The sequence below is a fragment of the Lepus europaeus genome, chromosome 6 (assembly GCF_033115175.1).
Source record: "Lepus europaeus isolate LE1 chromosome 6, mLepTim1.pri, whole genome shotgun sequence".
Taxonomy (NCBI): domain Eukaryota; kingdom Metazoa; phylum Chordata; class Mammalia; order Lagomorpha; family Leporidae; genus Lepus; species Lepus europaeus.
Window position 1 is genome coordinate 21,031,224 of NC_084832.1, and position 25,914 is coordinate 21,057,137.

At 37.8% G+C, this 25,914-nt stretch overlaps 1 protein-coding gene across 1 annotated transcript in view; it reads right to left on the reverse strand.

Annotated features, from left to right (window-relative positions):
• GPC5 (glypican 5) overlaps positions 1 to 25,914 on the reverse strand; it is an 860,209-nt gene that overhangs the window by 430,169 nt on the left and 404,126 nt on the right. The window contains exon 4 of the mRNA XM_062195157.1: positions 22,020 to 22,153. Within this exon, the coding sequence (XP_062051141.1) occupies positions 22,020 to 22,153 (134 nt within the window). The remainder of the gene's footprint in view (positions 1 to 22,019; positions 22,154 to 25,914) is intronic.

Below are 25,914 nucleotides of genomic sequence, written 5' to 3' on the forward strand. Positions count from 1 at the left end.
TGATCCCCAAAGGTTAAGAACCACTAGCCTAAACTCTTGCCATATGTCTGCTCTGCCTTCTGGCATTTGTTCTTCCTGAATGCCCGGTTTTTGACTCCCTGCAGGTTCTGATCTTCATTATTCACATATGTCTTGACCTTGGCCTGCCTGGTAGCTCAGGTTCTCTCTCTGCCTGCTCTGGCTCACCTCTAGCCTCGTATGGAAAGCTTTGTCTTGGCCCTCCCTGCCCTGGAAGCACTTACTACCCTCACTTACTAAGCACTGTTTTAAATTAAATAGAATTTTCTCATTGAAAGTGAACATGACCTTTAGTTTAGTAAATTAAGCTTACAGGTAATAAATAATAATGGCGCCTCAAAAATGCACTAACTTCCTTTCAGGAAATAGATTGTAAATTGCCTTCTCAAGTACTATAAATGATATTAAACTTTTCTCTGAGAGTTGACTTCTCCTGACCTATGAATACTTTCATCCACTGAATATATACAATTCAACATTAAGGTCAATATAACTCAATAATGATTTACCATAATACCAGTCACAGACACTTAACTGTGTTATACAAGTTTTAAATTAATTTCGGTTTTGTTAATAAAGTTTTGTGATAATATTTGACTACAAATTTATGTATCTTAAACTATCTGGTCTCATTGAATACAAACCAACTTCACCTATCTTGATAATAATCCTAAATAAGATTAGATTTTAAATGATTATCTATTTATTTGAAAGGCAGAGAGACAGAGAGAGAGACCTATCATCTGCTGATTTGCTCTCTACATACCTTAACAGCTGGGACTGAGCCAGACTGAAGCCAGAAGTGAGGGATTCATTGAGTCTCCCATCTACCCAAGTATTTGAGCCATTACCAGCTGCCTCCCAGGGTGCATATCAACAAGAAGCTGGAATTGGAATGGGAGTTGGGACAGGAACTAAAGCAGTTTAATATGTATGATGTGGGCATCCCAAACCAAGGCTTAACTGTTTAGCCAAACATCCATCCTATATGTTTTATTCAATGTTATGTTTAATTTAATTAATTAACTCAACTACTTCACTGCATTTTTGTGATATACAGGACATTAATTTTCCTTAGCTGACAGTGACATCCTGAATCAGAATTTTTCCCTGCTTCTTTCCTCTTAAACTCTGCTATTTCAAGTGTCCTTTTTAGTTCCTATTCTCAATAAATAAGATTTATAATCCAATTGATAAAATTATCACTCAAATCATGATTAAATACACGTATTAGAATAAAATTGAAGTGCCTGATGATATGATGCTCCGATTTTGTTCAAAAGAAAAAAATGAAACAAAATCCTATAAAACAATTTAAATTCTGTTTCAAATATTTTAAATCCAATATCTCTATATTTCCCCCTTTTCCCATCTTAATATCAAAATTCTGTCTGATACCAAAAGTATCTTATTTTTACTAAGCACCTAGGATAGCCTCAATTACCCCAATACACACCATGAATGCAACCAATCCCCTTAATCATGCATTCTTAAGTGAGAGACTTGGCTAATTGGAATGCATGCTGGAGAACAGATGGGGCCCTGGTGTGGAGACTCTGTCTTAATTTATTGTCCTGGGGTTTTCCTAATTACCCACTTAATTGGCACAGCCACACCACTTTGAAATAATAATGTACAGCTAATTATCACCAATTTAAGCCTGCTAATAGCTTATTCTTACCAGCTAACTTCAAGAAATCAAGCCGAGAGCAGGAATTGCCACAGGGAAATCACTCTGCCTCGGCTGGTTTAGACATCTATAGGAGTGCAGTGGCCTTTACAGCTGTGCTGATTTGATTTCTGTCCAAAGAGGCAAAATTGTGATGCTTTGCTAGTTGTTTAGGAGAACAGTTCTTCCTTGCCATTCAACTTTGAAGACCTCTGCACCAGGTGTGTATGTGTGTGTGTGTGTGTATCAATCCATGGCTTCCAATACCTCATTATTATACTGCATAAATAGAAAAAATGGAGTAGCCTGAATCAGTACAATTATATCCAAAATAATATCAAAAGAATCCAACTTTACGCCTAGCTCTCCCTTTCTTGAGCTAAAAGAAAACTTGGCTAGACCATGAATGAGTTTAGCACAATTCTTTTCCAGGGACATGTTTTAATAAGTAAATTTTTCCTCTTGAAATACTAGAAATAGATTAGGAACTTGTGAAGAGAAACACATAATTTAGGACAGGATACCATAATTAAACTCATTCTGTGTTTATTTTAGGTCCTTCAAATTCAGGTATCTCTAGGTCAGATTCATTATAAGGAATATGTGAGACAGGACTTGGGATGCAGATAGATGATTCTGGGAGGGACTGGTCTTAAGAAAAAGGGAGTAAGGGAAACAAGCTAGTGTGGGGAGAAAGGAGTTAAGTAGGGTTGGGGTCTCAGCTTCAGCCACATAACACAAGTCGTGCTGAAGCATGAATTATATCACATACTTTACTTTGCTCCACAACCTGAAGCAAGGAGCCAGACTCTTACACCTCATATTAGTCAGTTATTATCTGTGAGCTGCCATCTTATGGGTGGGGCAGGTGGGAGGCTAACCCTTCCCCCAGGTGGATCAGATGGGTGGGAACCAGTTTTCTAAGAGAACTCCACCACTCTTCCTGTTCATACCTTTCTGCATCACCTCTGGAGGGAAGTGGCCCACATAACCCAAGGTATTTGCACAAATGGATGTGGCCCTTCTGAGACTGCAGGCTCTCCCTTGGATTATTTTCCCTGAGAGAAATCAGTCACAGTGATGTGAAAATGCAGGCAACCCTATGGAGAGGTCATTGAAACAAGAACAGAATCTCCTGCCTACAGCCATGTAAGTGAGCCTTCTTGAGGAAGGACATTCCAGTCTCACACTTTACTTTTTTTAAGATTTATTTATTGGGACTGGTGTGTGGCATAGCAGGTAAAGCCACCTGCAATATTAGCATCCTATATGGACATCCGTTCATGTGTGATGCTCCACTTTTGATCCAGCTTACTGCTAATGGCCTGAGAAAAAGCAAAGGAAGATAGCCAAAGTGTCTGGGCCCCTGTAACCCACTTGGGAGACCTAAAAGAAGCACGTAGTTCCTGGCTTCACTTCAGCCTGGCCCAGCCATGGCCAGTGCAGCCATCTGGGGAGTAAAACTGAATTGAAAGATGTGTTAGAAAAAAAGATTTATTTATTTATTGGAAAGGCAGAGTGACACAGAGATAAAGAGAGAAGAGAGAGGTCATCCATCTGCTGGTTCACTCCCCAAATGTGTGCAACAGCCAGAATTGGGCCAAGCCAAAGCCATGGCCAAGTACTCCAAAGTAGTCTCCCACATGGGTGGTAGGGTGCCAAGCACTTGGGCCACTTTCTGCTGCTTTCCCAGGCATAAAAACAATTAGCTGGATCAGAAATGGAGCAACCAGACTCCAACAGGTACTCTAATATGGAATGCTGGTATCATAGGCAGCAGCTTTAACATTATGGGCCACAACACTGGACCCTCACTTAAGCCTTTCAGGAGTGAAGAACCTTCTTTCATCCCTGGGCCATTTGTATATTTAAAACATCATTCTTGGGCCATACAAAATTATCTACAGAAGAATTAATCTGTAGATTTATTGAATATCAAGTTCCACCTGCATTTGCTTTGGCAGGGCCAGAACAAATGATTTTGCTAGCCTTATATGACCCACTGGTTAACATTCCCCACCTCTGTGATGCTTACCACAGGTATGCCTTGATAGCAAACTCCCTAGGGAGTCTGAGCCAAAATTCCCTAGCTTATTAGTCCCCAAAATCTTGACCCACAATAAATGAATAACAATTGCTTACTATTTGTTAAGACATTAAGTTTTGGGATGATTTGTTAAGTAGCAGCAGGTAAAAAATGTATATGGTTCCTATTTGTTGAGAAGAATCCTCCAGAAAATTAGCAGAATATGAGTTAGCAGCTGGAGACATCAGGAGTAGATGAAATGGCCACATACAGGGGATGTTGAGCAAGGCAACATCATCATCAGCTATCTAATTTATCTCTCATATTACATTTGTTCAGCTAAACTGTTCATGCTACTAACATAGTGTAAGGGATTACTCAAGTAGTCGGGTCCCTAACACCCATGTAACATGTCTGAATTCATTTCCCAGCTCATAGCTCAGTCCTGTCATTGCCCAGGTCATTGCAGGCATCTGGGCAATAAAATAATTGAATGGATTAACTCTGTCTGTCTGTGTCTCTCTATCTCTGCCTTTCAAACAAATAAAAAATAAAACATTTTTATTAACAAGGCAGAATTTTAACTTACAATGTAATATTATAAACTTAGTGAAAATATTCTTTAGAAATAGATAATGTATATGGACAAAATAATGGAGAATTCCTCACTAGTAATAATCAATGAAAATGAGGCCATTTTTGTGGCTTGGCAGCTTAAGCTGCCACCTACAGTATTGGCATCTCATATTGGCACCTGTTCAAGTCCCAGATGCTCCACTTATGATCTAGCTTCCTGCTAATGTGTCTGGAAAGCAGCAGATTATGGCCCAAGTGTTTGGACCCCTGGCTCCTGGCTTCAGTCTGGCCCAGGCCTGGCTGTTGGAGACATTTGGAGAGTGAACCAGTAGGTAGAAGATCTATCTGTCTCTTTCTGTGTCTCTCTCTCTTCCTCTGCCCCACTCCTCTCTATAATTTTGCTTTTCAAGTAAACAAATAAATTTCAAAAAAGAATAACCAATGAAAGACATACTAAAGCTAAAGCAAGATTATTCGTGATGGACACATGAAACTGGGAAAGTTAAAAAAAAACTATAAAAATAACATATAAGAGTAACTGTGAAGAAATATTGAATTTTTGTATATTTACTTGCTATATTTATTTGAAAAACATAGATACAGAAATATAGTAAAACAGAGAAATCTTTCATCCACTGGGTCATTCCCCAAATTCCTACAACAGATGGGGATGGGCCAGGTCAAAGCCAAGGGTCCAGAATACAATCTGATTCTCCCACAGTGGGAAGAAATCCAGTAACTTGAGCAGATGCTACTGCCTCATAGGGTGCATATTAGAACCTGTAATCAGAGCTACAGCTGTGACTGGAACCCAGACACTCCAATATGAGATCTAGGCATCACAAGTGGTGTCATAGCCACTGTGACAAACACTAATTTTTTTAAAATTCGGAATAACATTGACAGGGGCCAGTGCTGTGGCTCAGCGAGTTAACGCTCTGGCCTGAAGCACCAGCATCCCATATGGGTGCTGGTTCTAGTCCAGGCTGTTCCTCTTCCGATCCAGCTCTCTGCTATGGCCAGGGAAAGCATTAGAAGATGGCCCAAGTCCTTGGGACCCTGCACCCACATGGGAGACCTGGAAGAAGCTCCTGGCTCCTGGCTTCGGATCGGCTCAGCTCTGTCCGTTGCAGCCATCTGGGGAATGAACCAGCGGATGGAAGACCTCTCTCTCTGTTTCTACCTCTCTCTGTAACACTGCCTGTCAAATAAATAAAATAAATCTTTTTTAAAAAAAGAATAACATTGACTTGTGGGTTGTGAAAATATTGGTAGAAATAAGTATCCTTAGGGCTGGCACTGTGGCGTAGTGGGTAAAGTCACCACCTGCAGTGCCGGCATCCCATCTGGGCAGCAGTTCGTGTCCCAGCTACTGCACTTCTGATCTAGCACTCTGCTATGGCCTGGGAAAGCAGTGGAAGATGGCCCAAGTCCTTGGTCCTCTGCACCCTGATGGGAAACCCAGAGGAGGCTCCTGGCTTTGGATTCGTGCAGCTCTGGCCCTTGTAGTCAATTGGGGAGTGAACCAGAGGATTGTAGGACCTCTCTCTTTCTCTGCCTCTCCTTCTCTCTCTGTGTAACTCTGACTTTCAAGTAAATAAATCAATCTTTAAAAAATAAAAGAAATAGGAGGGCAGAGCCAAGATGGAGGAAGAGTGAGGGCGCGCACCAACAGTCCGGGAAAAGATAGTTTAAGAAAAGTGGAGTTACTGTACCCTCAGGAAGAGATTCAGAAAAAAAAAATGCAGAGGAAACTCTTCCAGATCTAGTGGATGTGACACAGAAGACCTAAGGGGAGAGCAAGGTCGCCCACCACCGAGCCGCGCTGCACCATGGGAGTGGAGCCGCAAGAGCAGGGAACCGAGGAAGCCCAGCCACAGAAGCCCAGCTGCAGAATATGACTGCCAGCACTGGAAGGAGAGGTAACCTGAGACATTGGCGGGGAAAGACAGAATGAGGCCTGAGGTCCCACTGGGGAAAGTGCACCAGGCTGACTGGAGGAGAGAAAAAAAGCGAATAAATAGGGGGAACCAGCAGGGTCACTAGCCTCTCTCTCCACTCACCATACAAAGCCAAGCAAGACAAAGAGCAGGCGCCATTTTACATATGCAAAACAAACTCGGTAACCTAGGCAACCCGGTGAGCTGTGTGGAATTACTTCCCAACTGAGTCTAAAAAAAAAAAAAGAGAGAGAGCGAGCAAGCCAGCCAGAGAACAATCTGGGTGAGTCACCTTGGGCAGACCCATAACCCTGAAGAACCAAACAGAGCTCTCTGGCCACACCCATCATAGCCTCTAAGGATCCATCAAAAGCAGACAGTCCACTTAATCTAGACTCATAGTATAACAAGAAAAAACACCATATTGAAGGAAACAAAGAACACCTCCAAGATGCCAAACAAACGTAGAAACCAAGGTAACAAGAGCAAGGAAGACACTACGATGCGCCCAAATGAACAAGACACCCCAATTCAAGATTATGAAGATGATGAGATAGAAGAAATACAAGAAGCAGATCTCAAAAAATTGATAAGAACATTAAGAAGTTTTCAAAAACAAATTCTTGAACTACAGAAATCCTTAATGGACAAGATAGAAAATCTCTCTCGCGAAAATGAAATATTAAGGAGGAAATCAAAATGAAATGAAACATCTAGTAGAACATGAAACTGTGATAGTAACGAGAAACCATAATGAAATGAAGAATTTAATAGATAAAATGACAAACACATTAGAGAGTCTTAAAAACAGAATGGGTAAAGCAGAAGAGAGAATATCGGACTTAGAAGACAGAGAACAGGAAAGGAAACAGGCAAACCAAAAAAAAAAAAAAAAGAAGAGGAAATTAGAAATCTAAAATATTGTTGGGAATCTACAGGATACTATTAAAAAACCCAACATTCAGGTTCTAGGAGTTCCTGAAGGCATGAAGAGTGAGAAAGGATTAGAAGTGAGATACTAGCAGAAAATTTCCTGGGTTTGGAGAAGGACAGAGACATCCTAGTACAGGAAGCTCATAAACCCCTAGTTAACGTGACCAAAAGAGATCCTCACCACGACACGTTGTAATCAAACTCATCACAGTGAAACAGAAAGAAAATATCTTAAAACCTGCAAGAGAGAAACGTCAGACCACTCTCAGAGGATCCCCAATTAGACTCACAGCTGACTTCTCATCAGAAACCCTACAAGCGAGGAGGGAATGGCAAGATATAGCCCAGGTACTAAGAGAGAAAAACTGCCAGCCCAGAATATTATATCCTGCAAAGCTCTCATTTGTGAATGAAGGTGAAATAAAGACCTTTCACAGCAAACAGAAATTGAAAGAATTCGTCGCCACTCGTCCAGCCCTGCAAAAGATGCTTAAGATGTATTATACACAGAAACACAGAAACATGGTCATCAATATGAAAGAAGGTAAAGGAAGGAAACCTCACAGCAAAAGATCACAGGAAACTCAAAGCATGTATTGGAAAATATCTTTGGCAAGTGGTAGGGCAAAGTTACTACTTATCGATAGTCACATTAAACGTTAAAGGCCTGAACAATCCAGTTAAAAGACACCGATTGGCTGACTGGGTTAAGGAACAAAACCCATCTATCTGCTGCTTACAAGAAACACATCTTTCTAACAAAGATGCACACAGACTGAAAGTGAAAGACTGGAAAAAGATATACCATGCCAACAGAAATGAAAAAAGAGCGGGCGTGGCCATCTGAATATCAGATAACATAAATTTTACCACATAAACTATTAGGAGAGTAAAGATGGGCACTATATAATGATTAAGGGATTGATTCAACAGGAAGATGCAACAATTATCAATGTATATGCACCTAATTACAGGGCACTGGTTTATTTAAAAGACTTATGGGAATTAAAGGGAGACTTAGACCCCAATACAATAGTACTGGGGGACTTCAATATTCCACTCTCAGAAATAGACAGATCAACAGGACAGAATATCCACAAGGAGACAGTAGATTTAAACGACACTATAGCTCAAATGAACCTAGCAGATATCTACAGAACTTTTCATCCTACACAGGAAGAATTTACATTCTTCTCAGCAGTACATTGAACCTTCTCTAGGATTGACCACATACTAGGCCATAAAGCAAGTCTCAGCAAATTCAAAAGAATTAGAACCATACGATGCAGCTTCCCAGACCATAAAGGAATGAAGTTGGAAATTAGCTACTCAAGAATCTCTAGAGCACATGCAAACATATGGAGACTGAATAACATGCTCCTGAATGAACAATGGGTCATAGAGGAAATCAAAAGAGAAATCAAAAATTTCCTGGAAGTAAATGAGGATAACAGCACATCATACCAAAACCTATGGCATACAGCAAAATCAGTGTTAAGAGGAATGTTTATATCAATAGGTGCCTACATCAAGAAATTGAAAAGGCACCAAATAGATGAGCTTTCAGTTCACCTCAAGGAACTAGAAAATCAGCAGCAAACCAGACCCAAAGCTAGTAGGAGAAGAGAAATTATTAAAATCAGAGAAGAAATCAACAGGATTGAATTCAAAAAAACATTACAAAAAATCAGCCAAAAAAGGAGCTGGTTTTTTGAAAAAATAAACAAAATTGACACCCCATTGGCCCAACTAACTAAAAAAAAGAAGAGAAAAGACCCAAATCAATAAAATCAAAGATGAAAAATGAAACGTAACAACAGACACCACAGAAATAAAAAGAATCATCAGAAATTACTACAAGGACTTGTATGCCAGCAAACAGGGAAATCTATCAGAAATGGATAGATTCCTGGACACATAAAACATACCTAAATTGAACCAGGAAGACACAGAAAACCTAAACGGACCCATAACTGAAACAGAAATTGAAACAGTAATAAAGGCCCTCCCAACAAAGAAAAGCCCAGGACCAATGGATTCACTGCTGAGTTCTACCAGACATTTAAAGAAGAATTAACTCCAATTCTCCTCAAACTATTCAGAGCAATCGAAAAAGGGGGAATCATCCAAAATTCTTTCTATGAAACCAGCATCACCTGAATTCCTAAGCTGGAAAAAGATGCAGCATTGAAAGAGAATTACAGACCAATATCCCTGATGAACAGGGATATTCTGGCCAATAGAATGCAACAATACATCAGAAAGATCATCCACCCAGACCAAGTGGGATTTATCCCTGGAATGCAGGGATGGTTCAATGTTCGCAAAACAATCAACGTGATATACCACATTAACAGACTGCAGAAGAAAAACCGTATGATTCTCTCAATAGATGCAGAGAAAGCATTTGATAAAATACAACACCCTTTCATAATGAAAACCCTAAGCAAACTGGGTATGGAAGGAACATTCCTCAATACAATCAAAACAATTTATGAAAAACCCACGGCCAGCATCCTATTGAATGGGGAAAAGTTGGAAGCATTTCCACTGAGATCTGGTACCCAGTAGGGATGCCCACTCTCACCACTGCTATTCAATATAATTCTGGAAGTCTTAGCCAGAGCTATTAGGCAAGAAAAAGAAATTAAAGGGATACAAATTGGGAAGGAAGAACTCAAATTATCCTTCTTTGCAGATGATATGATTCTGTATTTAGGAGACTCAAAGAACTCTGCTAAGAGACTGTTGGAACTCATAGAAGAGTTTGGCAAAGTAGCAGGATATAAAATCAATGCACAAAAATCAACAGCCTTTGTATCCACAGGCAATGCCACGGCTGAGGAAGAACTTCTAAGATCAATCCCCTTCACAATAGCTACAAAAACAATCAAATACCTTGGAATAAACTTAACCAAGGACGTTAAAGATCTCTACGATGAAAAGTACACAACCTTAAAGAAAGAAATAAAAGAGGATACCAAAAAATGGAAAAATCTTCCATGCTCATGAATTGGAAGAATCAATATCATCAAAATGTCCATTCTCCCAAAAGCAATTTACAGATTCAATGCAATACCAATCAAAATACCAAAGGCATTCTTCTCAGATCTGGAAAAAATGATGCTGAAATTCATATGGAGACACAGGAGACCTTGAATAGCCAAAGCAATCTTGTACAACAAAAACAAAGCTGGAGGCATCACAATACCAGATTTCAGGATATACTACAGGGCAGTTGTTATCAAAACAGCATGGTACTGGTACAGAAATGGATGGATAGACCAATGGAACAGAATGGAAACACCAGAAATCAATCCAAACATCTACAGCCAACTTATATTTGATCATGGATCCAAAACCCATCCCTAGATTAAGGACAGTCTATTCAATGAATTGTGCTGAGAAAATTGGATTTCCACGTGCAGAAGCTTGAAGCAAGATCCCTACCTTTCACCTTACACAAAAATTCACTCAACGTTGATTAAAGACTTAAATCTATGACCAGACACCTTCATATTATTAGAGAGCATTGGAGAAACCCTGCAAGATATAGGTACAGGCAAAGACTTCTTGGAAAAGACCCCAGGAGCACAGGCAGTCAAAACCAAAATTAACATTTGGGATTGCATCAAATTGAGAAGTTTCTGTACTTCAAAAGAAACAGTCATGAAAGTGAAGAGGCAACCGACAGAATGGGAAAAAAATATTTGCAAACTATGCTACAGATAAAGGGTTTATAACCAGAATCTACAAAGAAATCAAGCAACTCCACAACATCAAAACAAACAACCCACTTAGGAGATGGGCCAAAGACCTCAACAGACATCTTTCCAAACAGGAAATCCAGATGGCCAACAGACACATGAAAAAATGTTCAGGATTACTAGCAATCAGGGAAATGCAAATGAAAAGCACAATGAGGTTTCACCTCACCCCAGTGAGAATGGCTCACATTCGGAAATCTACCAACAATAGATGCTGGAGAGGATGTGGGGAAAAAGGTACACTAACCCACTGTTGGTGGGAATGCAAACTGGTTAAGCCACTATGGAAGTCAGTCTGGAGATTCCTCAGAAACCTGAATATAACCCTACCATTCAACCGAGCCATCCCACTTCTTGGAATTTACCCAAAGGAAATTAATTTGGCAAACAAAAAATCCATCTGCACCTTAATGTTTATTGCAGCTCAATTCACAATAGCTAAGACCTGGAAACAACCCAAATGACCATCAACAGTAGACTGGATAAAAAAAATTATGGGACATGTACTCTATAGAATACTATACAGCAGTCAAAAACAATGAAATCCGTTAATTTACAACAAGTTGGAGGAATCTGGAAAATATCATGCTGAGTGAATTAAGCCAGTCCCAAAGAGACAAATAGCATTTGTTTTCCCTGATTGGCGACAACTAACTGAGCACCAAAGGGGAAACCTGTGGAAGTGAAATGGACACTATGAGAAACAGTAACTTGATCAGCTCTTGTTTGACTGTTGATGTACAATGTAATATTTCATCGATTTTAGTATTTTTTTGTTCTAGTACTAGTGGTTGAACTCTGTATTTAACACACAATTATTCTTAGGTGTTTAAATTTTAAAAGTTTTAAAGTTTAAATTTTAAAAGTGATCCATGTTAAATATAAGAATGAGAAACAGAGTGGGAGGAAATGTTCAACTGGGGATATGCTCAATCTGACTTTACCCAAATGATGGAGTTAGAAACATGCCGGGGGATTCCAATATGATCCCATCAAAGTGGCATGTACCAATGCCATCTCACTAGTTCATGTAATCAATTTCAGTTCACAATTAATCACACTAATAGGTCTAAGATTCAAAGGGATTGAACAAACAAGACTAGTGTCTGCTAATACTAACTGATAGGATAAAAAAGGGAGAGAACGATCCAACATGGGAAGTGGGAGACACAGCAGACTCATAGAATGGCAGATGTCCTAAATAGCACTCTGACCTCAGAATCAGCCCTTAAGGCATTCGGATCTGGCCCAAGAGCCTATGAGAGTATTTTAGGCATGGAAAGCCAAGACACTCTGGAAAAAAAAAAAAAAAAAGAAGTCCTAAATGAAAGTTCTCAGCAAGTGAGATCCCAGTGCAAAGAACGGGGCCATCAAATAGGAGGTACCTTTTTCTGAAGGGAGGAAAGAACTTCCACTTTGACTATGACCCTGTCGGAATAAGATCGAAGTCGGCAAACCCTAAAGGCTTCCATAGCCTCGGCAACTCATGACTAGAGCCTAGGGAGATTACTGACGCCATAAACAAGAATGTTAAATTGTTAAATCAACATCAAGTGTCACTGTTTACTTTCGTCCCATATGGGATCTGTCCTTAATGGGTGTCCAATGTGAAGTAATGCTATAACTAGTATAACAGTATTTTTATACTCTGTGTTTCTGTGTGGGTGCAAACTGATGAAATCCTTACTTAGTATACACTGAATCGATCTCCTGTATATAAAGATAATTGAAAATGAAAAAAAAACTTGGTGTTAAATTGGAAATTACACAGAAAATTAATCAATTTTTTTAAAAAATATCATGTAGGATCTCTGTCATTAATATGCTGTACACTGTGATTTAATGCTATAACAAGTACTCCAACAGTATTTTTTTCACTTTGTGTTGCTATATGGGGGCAAACTGTTGAAATCTTTACCTAATATGTACTAGAGCCTAGGGAGATTACTGACGCCATGAACAGGAGTGTCAAATTGTTAAATCAGCAACAGGAGTCACTGTGTACTTACACCCCATGTGGGATCTGTCCCTAATGTGTCATCTAAAGCGAAGTGATGCTATAACTAGTACTGAAACAGTATTTTTACACTTTGTGTTTCTGTGTGGGCACAAACTGATGAGGTCTTTACTAATTATATATTGAAGTGATCTTCTGTATATAAAGAGAATTGGAAATGAAAAAAAAAAAAAAACAACCTGGTGTTAAAATGGAAATGGCATAGAAAATTAATTAATTTGAAAAAAAAAATATGTAGGTTCTCTGTCTTTAATGTGCTGTACATTGCTATTTAATGCTATAATTAGTAATCCAATGGTAGTTTTTTTCAATTTATGTTGCTATATGGGCAAAATGTTGAAATCTTTACCTAATATATACTAAACTGATCTTCTGTATACAAAGAGAATTGAAAATGAATCTTTACATGAATGGAAGGGGAAAGGGAGCGGGAAAGGGGAGGGTTGCGGGCGGGAGGGAAGTTATGGGAGGGGGGAAGCCATTGTAACCCATAAGCGGTACTTTGGAAATTTATATTCATTAAATAAACGTTTAATAAAAAAAAAAGAAAGAAATACCTAATATATACTAAACTGATCTTCTGTATATAAAGAGAATTGAAAATGAATCTTGATGTGAATAGAAGGGGAGTGAGAGCAGGAAAGGGGAGGATTGCGGGTGGGAGGGAAATTATGTTGGGGGGGAATCCATTGTAATCCATAAGCTGTACTTTGGAAATTTATATTCATTAAATAAAAGCTTTAAAAAAAATAAAAAATAAAAGAAATAAGTATCTTTTGTTTTTACACAATTGCCCAGAAGATGGGAAGATAGTAATGAAGTGATCCTATTCTTTTAGCTTACAAAGTTCAAGTAATGGTATAAATTCTAATTTAAAGTAGACACTGAACATTAAAAATGTATATTGCAATCTCTATGATTACCAAAGGGTAATAAGAAAATATAACCTAAAAATCAATTAGAAAGTAAAAGTAGTAAGTATCTGTTAAATTCTAAAGAAGACAAGAAAAGAGGAATGATGGGGGGAAAAAACAGAAAATGGCAGTTTTAAGCTTAACTACTATAGGATATCATAAAATTAGATTACTATAAAAAGTAAACCTAAAGATTGATTCATCGGGGCTGGTGCTGTGGAGCAGCAGGTTAACACCCTTGCCTGTAGTGCCAGCATCCCATATGGGTGCAGGTTGAAGACCCGGCTGCTCCACTTCCAATGCGGCTCACTGCTATGGCCTGGGAAAGCAGAAGATGGCCCAAATCCTTGGGCCCCTTCGCCCGCGTGGGAGACCTAACAGAAGCTCCTAGCTCCTGGCTTTGGATCAGTGCAGCTCTGGCCATTGCTGCCATTTAGGGAGTGAACCAGTGGATGAAACACCTGTCTGTCTGTCTGTCTCTCTCTCTCTCTCTTTCTTCCTCTCCCTCTCTCTTCCTCTGCTCTCTCTGTGTAACTCTGACTTACAAACAAATAAATCTTTAAAAAAAAGATTGATTAAGCATCATTCAATAAAAATTATTAGATGGCAAAAAATGTTATTAGGTCAAATTATTTATGCCAACAGTCACTATGTTGAGGCTCAGGAAACTGCATCTCAAAGTACTGACTACAGGAGATCATAATATTCCACCTCCAAATGCAACACCTTAGCATATTATTACTTCCAGCTGGTTATTTTGAGAAAATACAAAGAAGTAGCTCTGAAGAGCTGCTCTTTTATAAAATAAAGGTACAAATATAAAGGAAATTTGCATTAGTAAACAGTGGTCTTCATTCACTGTACACTGACTCCTCTCACTCTCCAATAATTGAACTCCACCACCCTAGAAAATCCCAAAACTACTCCTTTCTGTACACCAGGAGTCTATACTTCAATTATCTGGTTCTTTTTTGAGTCTCCTATTTTTGTGAGACTCCCATCCCTCTAATATGCAATTACTATGCTTTTTCAGCTACTTAATCTGTCTTTTGTCAAGTTAACGCATAGCATATTCTTTCCTAAGAAAATGATCTCCATTTTCCCTCTTCTATGGTCGTATTAACATAACCAAAAGAACTGTTTGAGTATTGGAAGGTTTAATAAATGAAACTTTCCTGTGCCACAGAACCTGAAATGAATTTTTTAAGTTAGGATACAATAATTCAAACATACTTTATTTTATTTTTTAAGATGTATTTATTTATTTGAAAGGCCGAGTTAGAGATTCTGAGGCAGAGACAGAGAAATTCTCTCATCAGCTGTTTTACTCCCCAAGTGGCCACAACACCTGGAACTGGGCCCAACCCAAGCCAGGAGCCAGGAGAGTTTTCCAGGTCTCCCATGCTGGTGCAGGGGCCCAAGGACGTGGACCATCTTCCACTGCTTCCCCAGGCCATAGCAGAGAACCGGATCGGAAATGGAGCAGCCGGGTCTCGAACCGGCACCATATGGGATGCCAGCATTACAGGTAGCAGCTTCACCCCCTATGCCACAGCACCAGCCACCAAACATTGTTTTAAACAACAAAAGTCTTTTCGCACACAAAATCTAAAGTAAATTATGATAATATATTTTTTAAAGAATGACTTATTTACATGTGAAATTCATTTTAAATTTTTGGAATAGTGTTTATCTTCATTTACATAGGCAAAAAATATGTACATTATTTTAGAATTTCAATTTTTTTTTAGCTACTGCAGAAACTATACTTATATCAAGCTATAGAAACTACTAAATGTTTGTGTCATTCCATGGCTTTCCTTTAACAGTTTTAGTTGATTTAGACTATCAAAAATAGTTTTTGCTAGTCATATTCTTATGGGTATTGCCCCAAGTTAAAAGAAATCTAAGAAAAATTGTCACAGATGTATTAATTCATAAAACTAACTCTAGAAGTACAATTTTTAATTTCATTTTTATGAATTAAAAAGCAGTGGTTTTTTTGTGATTTTTGATGAGTTACTTGGAAATTTATATTTTTCTTGTCTATTTTTTTATTTATTTTTTTGACAGGCAGAGTTAGACAGTGAGAGAGAGAGAGACAGAGAGAATTATAGACAGTGAGAGAGAGACAGAGAGGAAGGTGTTCTTTCTGTTGGTTCACTTCCCTAATGGCAGCCATGGCCGGCACTGCGCCAATCCGAAGCCAGGAGCCAGGTGCTTCCTCCCGGTCTCCCATGCGGGTGTAGGGACCCAAGCACTTGGGCCATCCTCCACTGCACTCCCGGGCCACAGCAGAGAGCTGGACTGGAAGAGGAGCAACCGGGATAGAATCTGGTGCCCCAACAGGGCCTAGAACCCGGGGTGCCGGTGCCGCAGGCAGAGGATTCACCTAGTAAGCCACGGTGCCAGCCCGTCTATTTATTTTTAATAGTCTTTCCTTCTGTTTTAAGTAATGATTGATAACTGGAAACCCAAAGAAGTCAACAACTATTCTGGATCAAATATATTTTTTTCTCAATCTGGGTAGTCACTATATTTACTATATACTACACTAAAAAATAATCTATCCTCAGCATGTGAAATGACAAAAATGATTATTGAAAAGTTTACTACACTGCCTTTCATGAAAATTTTGACTGAACAAGTTTTAGCTATTTTTAAACCAGGTTAAAAAATTAAGATTGTAGTAAATAGTGTACATGAGTTTTGCTGATGTGACAAATTTCTTGCCAGAATGGCTGTAACAGTGCACAACATTATTAAAAAATGTAACACTATCAACAAAACAAACATTAGAAACAGAGTTCATGGAAGTAGCCACATATAGCATTATCCTCATGTCTTTGCCTGAATTAGTCTATTTATTCAATATACCTCCAATCAAACCCTCCCAAATCATAAAACATATTCAGAAAAAGAAATTCCACAAATATCTGAGGATGTTGATGAGAGTAAATAAAATGACCTACTTTACAAAATTATTTTAAAGCAATCACAAATAAAGTAAAAAATACGGTCTAGTACTGTGGCATAGTAGGTTAAGCATCTGCCTGCTGTGCTGGCATCCCATATGGGTGCTGGTTCAAGACCTTGATGTTCAACTTCTGACCATATCCCTGTTGATGGCCTGGGAAAGCAGTAGAAGATTAGCCAAGTGCTTGGGCCCTTGCACTTGCATAGAAGTCCTGGAGGAAGCTTTTGGCCCCTGGCTTTGATCAGCACAGCTCTGGTAGTTGCAGCCATTTGGGGAGTGAACCAGTGGATGGAAGGCCTCACTCTGTGTCTCTGCCTGTAACTCTGCCTCTCAAATAAATATTTTTTTTAAAAAAAGTAAAAAATAGCAGACTGCATTGTGGCATAGCAGATTAAATCGCATGTTGCAACAATAGCATTCCATATCAGAGTGCTGATTCACATTCTGACTACTCTGCTTTGAATCCAACTTCCTGCTTATATAACTGGTAAGGCAGCAAAAGATGGCCCAAACACGTGCGCTCCCACCACCCATGTGAAAGACTGCATGGAATTCAAAGCCCTAAGCTTCAGCCTGGCCCAGCTCTGGCTGTTCTAGCCATTTGGGAGTGACCTAGTAGATATAAGATCTTTCCCTTTCTCTTTCTTCCCCCGGTGGCCCTACCAACTCAGCTTTTCAAATAAGTAAATCTTTTTTCCCACATCCTCTCCAGCATCTATTGTGGGTAGATTTCTGAATGTGAGCCATTCTAACCAGGGTGAGGTGAAACATCATTGTGGTTTTGATTTGCATTTCCCTGATGGCTAGTGACTTGAACATTTTTTCATGTGTCTGTTGGTGATTTGGATTTCCTCTTTTGAAAAATGCCTATTGAGGTCCTTGGCCCATCTCTTAAGTGGGTTGTTTGTTTTGATGTTGTGGAGTTTCTTGATTTCTTTGTAGATTCTGGTCATTAACCCTTTATCTGTAGCATAGTTTGCAAATATTTTTTTCCCATTCTGTCCATTGCCTCTTCACTTTCCTGACTGTTTCTTTTGAAGTACAGAAACTTCTCAATTTGATGCAATCCCAAATGTTAATTTTGGTTTTGACTGCCTGTGCTCCTGGGGTCTTTTCCAAGAAGTCTTTGCCTGTACCTATATATTGCAGGGTTTCTCCAATGCTCTCTAATAATTTGAAGGTGTCTGGTTGTAGATTTAAGTCTTTAATCCATGTTGAGTGAATTTTTGTGTAAGGTGAAAGGTAGGGATCTTGCTTCATGATTCTGCACGTGGAAATCGTTTTCCCAGCACCATTTATTGAATAGACTATCCTTATTCTAGGGATGGGTTTTGGATCTTTGATCAAATATTAGTTGGATATAGATGTTTGGATTGATTTCTGGTGTTTCCATTCTGTTCCATTGGTCTATCCATCCATTTCTGTACCAGTACCATGCTGTTTTGATAACAACTGCCCTGTAGTATGTCCTGAAATCTGGTATTGTGATGCCTCCAGCTTTGTTTTTGTTGTACAAGATTGCTTTGGCTATTCAAGGTCTCCTGTGTCTCCATATGAATTTCAGCATCATTTTTTCCAGATCTGAGAAGAATGCCTTTGGTATTTTGATTGGTATTGCATTGAATCTGTAAATTGCTTTTGGGAGAATGGACATTTTGATGATATTGATTCTTCCAATTCATGAGCATGGAAGATTTCTCCATTTTTTGGTATCCTCTTCTATTTCTTTCTTTAAGGTTGTGTACTTTTCATCGTAGAGATCTTTAACGTCCTTGGTTAAGTTTATTCCAAGGTATTTGATTGTTTTTGTAGCTATTGTGAAGGGGATTGATCTTAGAAGTTCTTCCTCAGCCGTGGCATTGCCTGTGGATACAAAGGCTATTGATTTTTGTGCATTGATTTTATATCCTGCTACTTTGCCAAACTCTTCTATGAGTTCCAATAGTCTCTTAGTAGAGTTCTTTGGGTCCCCTAAATACAGAATCATAGCGTCTGCAAAGAGGGATAGTTTGAGTTCTTCCTTCCCAATTTGTATCCCTTTAATTTCTTTTTCTTGCCTAATAGCTCTGGCTAAGACTTCCAGAATTATATTGAATAGCAGTGGTGAGAGTGGGCATCCCTACTGGGTACCAGATCTCAGTGGAAATGCTTCCAACTTTTCCCCATTCAATAGGATGCTGGCCGTGGGTTTTTCATAAATTGTTTTGATTGTATTGAGGAATGTTCCTTCCATACCCAGTTTGCTTAGGGTTTTCATTATGAAAGGGTGTTGTATTTTATCAAATGCTTTCTCTGCATCTATTGAGAGAATCATACGGTTTTTCTTCTGCAGTCTGTTAATGTGGTATATCACGTTGATTGTTTTGCGAACATTGAACCATCCCTGCATACCAGGGAGAAATCCCACTTGGTCTGGGTGGATGATCTTTCTGATGTGTTGTTGCATTCTATTGGCCAAAATTTTATTGAGGATTTTTGCATCTATGTTCATCAGGGATATTGGTCTATAATTCTCTTTCAATGCTGTATCTTTTTCCAGCTTAGGAATTAAGGTGATGCTGGCTTCATAGAAAGAATTTGGGAGGATTTCCTCTTTTTCGATTGTTCTGAATAGCAGCTGCTGTGGTGTTCCGTCTAGGTGATTCAGATAAACCATTCAAAGTATCTGAAGTATTTTGGTTCAGCTGCTTTATTGGTTGGTTGCTTGGGTAGTTGTTTAGTTGGTTTAGTTGCAACTAAGCCCCAGCAGAAACTATAAGCTTGCTCACAAGCTAGCAAGTGACTATGGAAGCTGAGATACATGTGATGAAATAAATATTATCTGATGTTCCAGGCTATAAGATTAGGCTTGAATATATGCAATACATTATCAAGTGAAAGTGTCTGATTCGCTATCAAGCTCAATTGGATGGACAAACAAAAGTAGAGTTTATTAAAAAAGTAGCCCAGACTCAGCAGCTATGTGTGCTACATTTCTTCAACTATTTCAGCTGAAATTTATGATCTCATGGTAAATAATTAGTTGATGAGAGATAAATAAAATACATGGCTAGTTTATGTATATATATGCACAATATAGAGGCAACAAACAGAATATATTACCATGACAATTAAACTCCACTTGAGAGTGGCAATAAAAAATAGTGCAAAATTGAAATGTTCACATGGGCTCAAGTGCAGTTATTCACTTTGTATGGCATGAAATTGGCCTGTGATAGATTTACCCTGATTCATATGCAATGGCTACTAGTGGCTGGCTGTTCAATGTCAAAAAAAAAAAAAAATGAATTTGCAAGACTAGTATGAAAGAGGTCTGTTCAATAGCCAGGATAAATACTCTCAAAACTTTCCACACATATCAGCCCCTCACTCTTCCCAGTTATTTTGTAATAATAAAATACCCACATTGGATTAATTTTGCTAGAGAATAAATGATATTAAAGGTTGGATTTCGTTCAGTTTTCAAATTGGGTTGTTTTGATGGTGAAAAAATATGATGTGTTAAGAACTTAATATCTTCTTTAGCTGAGATTTTATTGTAAGAACCACCCTAGACAAAATATACTGATTTTCCAAATATAAGAAATGACTAATGATTATTATAGTAGTTTAGTGGTGGGGGGCGGGGAACAGCTACTTTGCATGCTAACATGGTGCTAATTCTTTATAGCTGTAACAAATAAATAGACTAGATCATTATCCCAAACTTTTAGCTTATCTGAGAATATGAGGCAATTAGGTATGCTGCCCCCGAAAAGGAAGAAATTTTATAGACAGTAAACCTATGTAAAATATTTTATAAACAAATAATCCATAGATATTATGAGAAATAATTTGTTGGCAAATTATCTATAATTTGTGTTCAATTAAAAAAAAAAAAAAACCCTGGGAATCTAGGACTTGCCAGTAAAACCATAATCCACAGAGTTAAGATATGAGGAATTAATTAAAACTTTTATGTTTTCCCTAGTAGATGAACAGAGAAGTTTTTGGAAATTCCTTATGTTGGCAGAATGACAAACAATGCATGTGCTACTGGACCTAGATGAACTTAAGAAGTTTTGAACCAAATCTCTACCCACTGAAAATACTAAAACTGCCATTTTTCAAACATGCTATCTGGGAAGAGGCATGTAGTTGACCTTGCCTGCACAGTAAGAATAATCACCTCTCAGGCCTGACGCACATTCCTTAGTCTGATCCTAAACATCTCTTGTAAGAACTTTTAGGACAGTCAGAATTGAGCTTTGCTCCTGACTCTATACTTGGCTGCCTTATAATACATTTTCTTTCCCCCAAAACTCTGGCTTCCATGTTTGGTTTTCTTATATGCCCAGGCAACCAAATTTACATTGATTAGGTGACATCAGGGACACAGATTGGCAACTAATCACAAAAAATAAAATAAGTTTCCTCCAGTTTTAACTGACTCTTAGTATAAGCACAGATTAGAAGTCAAAGTGTCACTAATGAAGACTTTAATGTGAAACAATGACTAATGATGAACACAGTGACAGATATGTTAGTGATAGCAGCAAGCTGTACTCAATGGCTATCATTTTGAATCAACATAGCCTTTTTTTTAGCATCCTAGGTAAAAAGGAATGGATACTTGCTTTTAATCCAACTATTTTTAACAAATGCTACACATTCAGTAATGCTTACAGCATTAAAATATACTGTTAATATCTTGCTCTGGATATTATGGTAGCCACTCATCATGTGTGGAATTTGGATTAAAATTAATGAAAGCAGGTAAAAATAAAAATTCAATCCTCAGTCACACTAGCCACATTTTAACAGTGGAATGGTCACATGTGCCCAGGGTCTGCCAAAATAAACAAAAGACATTCACAGCAAGTTGAAATGGTCTCAGAAGTTGAAACTATCTTCCAAATTAATGGAACAGGTGGAGCGACTGAATTTTAAATAAACACTATTTTTTTTCTTCCATACTGTATGAGAGTACTTCAAATGGTTTATGGAAAATGGAATTAATTGATGTTAATTTTGGTGCAAAAATTTCTGAAATTCATGTGTAATTTGATAAAAATAAACATTTTCTATGAACATTTTGAAGACCTCTCATATTTGGCTCTACTTATTTGAATATATTCTATTCTGTGGTAAAATTAATGGCTTACTTTCTTCTTTCTTTCTGGTTGTAAAACAAATGTCTTACTTTCTTCTGCTGGCCAGTGTCTCTTCACCATTCCTTGTAGAGATCTTCATTCCATGCTTCTCTTTGCTCCCATCAAAAGAACAATGAGGGCTTTGAGTAGGTGTTCTTACTGGGCGGCCACAAATTTTATTTATCTTTTAAATTAGAAAACATTAAAAGATAGTTAGAAACCATGCTCTAGCCTTTCTGAGAATGTAACATTTCAAAGGCACCAAAACAATCACATATTTTTGCTTAGACCTAAATATTGACCTTTAAGACATGTATGTCATTTTTTCAGAGAATCAAATAATCCATATAAAAGGCAACCATAAAAATTTATATCATATATATTTATAGTTTGCAGTATACATGTACAAACTATACAAAATCAGAGAACTGAACTGATAAACTAGTTTGTATAAATAAGACTACTTAGCCAAATATTATTTCTGATTTACATTTATGATAAATCATATACTGGTTCCAGTTTTAAAATAAGAAAATGCAATTAATATTCAGCCTAATTCTAAATGAATTTTAAGGGTAAAAACAAATATCTTTGTAGTTTTCTTCTACAGGTCCTTTCCTAAAAATGATCATGAATATATTTAATATAAAAATCTCACTTTATAATTGTTCTATATTTTCTTCCTCAATATGATGTGACTTCCAGGATGTGATTATGGTCTTTCCAAGAGGAAAACTCATGTTTTTTTTTTTTTTTAACAGAATTTGTATTCATTTTTTCTTATTTACATTTTATTTGAAAGACAGAGAGTTAGAGAAAGAGAGACATGAAGATATCTATATATCTAGAGAGAGACATTCCATATGGTGGTTCACATCCCAAATGCCCACAACAGTCAGGGTTGAGCTAGGCTGATGCCAGTAGCCAGGAACTCCATGTAGCTCTCCCTTGTAGATGGAAGGGACCCAAATATTTGAGCTATCACTTGCTGACTTCCAGGACGCCTATTAGCAGGAAGCTAGATCAGAGCAGGGGAGCCAGGAGTCAAACCATACACTTTGATATGGGATGCTGGTATCCCATGCAGCTAGCTAAACTGTTACAATAAGTGTCCACCCCCTTGTATTTTTAAAAATAAGTACCCAGAAAAGATCTTTTTTGTAATTTAGATAATCAATAAAAGTAATTCATGTGGTAAAGCATCAAAAAGATTCATATGATGAAGAGGTATAGGAATGTACTTGAAAATCTATAAATGGATTACGTTAGAATCAGGAACTTAGGTTCCAATTTTTCCTTTTTAGTGTTAACACCCAGAAGACATAACAGAATTTCATTTAACTTGGATTCTTGATATGTAAGATGAATAAGTTAGATGAAATTATCCCAAAATTTCTTTAAGGTTCTTAACTTCTTTGATTTTCCATGCAATATTCATTATAGAACTTATACATCCATTCATTTATTTTAATCCATATTTATTTGGTTTCTAAGATTTGTAAAGCACATGCATAAAATATTGTAAGAGACAACATGTTAAATAACTATAACTAAATTATGAACTAACAAAGCTTACATTTTAGAAGGGAAGAAAGAAAATGACCAGTCATCGAAATGCAAGTTGTGAATGTCAAAAAAATGAGTCTGACAATATGATCTGAATAAGAAGGAAAATTGGACCATTTTCAGTTGGCAGTAATGGGTGAAAATGACATCAGGAAAGACTACTGTATTTGGGATGAGACTTTGAGCATCCATTGGGCTTGAATATGTCAAGATTTCTTTTAGTTCAACCAAATTATAAATAAATATCTGCCAGACCCCCTATGTTAGATGTTAGGGATACAAAGATGCATACAGCACGGCCTCATACACACAACTGAGATAAAAACCACCTATGTAAAATAGTAGTTTAGTATTGTATGAACACAGTAACTGCAGAATTGAACAGAAGTCAATAACATTGTAACATTCACCCAGAAAATGGATGGATTAGCTCCATCCATAACAGAACAGAATAGAAAAGAGGTAGACAATAACCTAACAAAAAATGCATACACATAATAGGAAGTACGTAGTGTAAGAAAGTGGTATAGCAAGAAGTAAGACTGGTATGAAAAACATAAAAATGCTAATGATATGAATTGGATACCAAGGTACAGAATTTGCCTACAACTAAGAGTGCAGGCAAAAGTTTTCAAGCAGGGAAATGGTAACTTAAGATTTCCACAAGAGACAAATAATCATGGTAGCAGAGTAAAGGGAGAGGAGGACAATAAAGTTCCTACAGTAGGCAGAGCAACAGTGGTAGGGCCAAGAGTCAGTGGCGGAAGCAGTACACTGGGAAAAGGAGATATATGAGAAGCACAGGAGGAAGTGACAGTTGCACATGGAGACTGAGTAGATATAATCTTCTCAGAACAAAGAATAACAATGAAAGACAGAAGGAAAAATGTTGAGAGGTGGGTGTGAGAAACATGAGGCTGGCATAGAAAATTAGATTTTCCTGGAAAGAAGGGATCATAAGGGGTAATAGTAAAAGAAAATTATGTCTGAAGGGTAGACTATAGACAGAGCTTGGAGGGCATTAAATGACAGACTAAGAAGTTGTACTTATACAAAGGCCTCTGGTGGTTGCTGGATGGAAAAGTAAAATACCAGACCAATATTTAGCTCTGGAAGCAGTGAATCAGTTGGCCTAGAGAGAGAAAAACATAAAAGTAAACAAACTGTTAATAGACCCCTCTAGAAGACGTGAGGAAAGAAATTCTAATTCTGAACTACAATAGTGACAGTGTTCATGAATTAAAGAGAAGAGAAATAAAATCAACAGGGCATGAGAAATGATTGAAAGTGAGAAATAAGGGTACAAAAAGGCTGAGGTATTAAAAGGCTTAGGGTGAATTTCCAATTCCAGAAACTACAGCCCATTTTTCCAAAATAGTGACAGTGAGGTATACATTACCAAAGCGATAAAATATTCAAAACTGGAGAAAATATCTTAATTGTCAATAATTACGTAATGGGAACAGAAGAAAGATGCTATCAGTTGGTGGTGGGAATTTCAAGGGTGAGGCTGTTAAGGTGCTGAGGGACATTTTGAAATAAAGGACCAGAGAGAAGGGAAATGGAATCTGCAATCAAAATCCAATGTAATGAGCCACCGGATCTGAGGCAAGCTTTGAAACCTCTATGAATCCCGGGTTATTCATTCCTGAAACTCAAAACAATAAAAGCAATTTGCAGGTATGAGTTCAGAGAAATCTCTCCTCACCCTGTCTTTCCCATGTTGGACCTAAAAACATATCTGCTATTGAACATGGTTCTTAAATAGGAAGATGAGAAGCTAAACAAATTACCAGCCTCACAAGATCTCTATTCCCATTTTCATCTTTGAAATATTTTTACAAACACAAAAGAAAATCCATTTATACATTTTGATTATATCCAAAGTTTCAAACATAGTCATGTATAGCACATTCCAATAAACACAAGTAAATTTCAAAGTCCTTATATCTGTAGACTTGCTATCAAATTCACGCTTTACCAAATGGGAAAAGAAAATTATCTGTTACCAGGACGTTACCCTGTCACCTTACCTTCCCCAAAGTGAGTTAATTGGGTGGCAAATTTCAATACTAGTATCACCTAGCTATTGAAAAAACCTTCACATGTGTGCGGACAATTTTTCACCTTTCACCTATACTGCAATTCCCTCCTTATTCTCCTCCCTGGTCTCTATCATCCTCCACTGCAATCATTCTAAAGTGTCTCCAAAAAAATTGCTTTCCTCCCTAATGCTTATCTACTCCTGTTTTAAGTTCCACATCTGGCTTCCCACTGATTTTCAAGTTCTGATCTCACCTTGAAATGACTCAAATCACTTCTCCCACTCTGATCAAGTATTTGTTTCAAAAACTCCTTGTCACTTAGTCCACTGTCCTC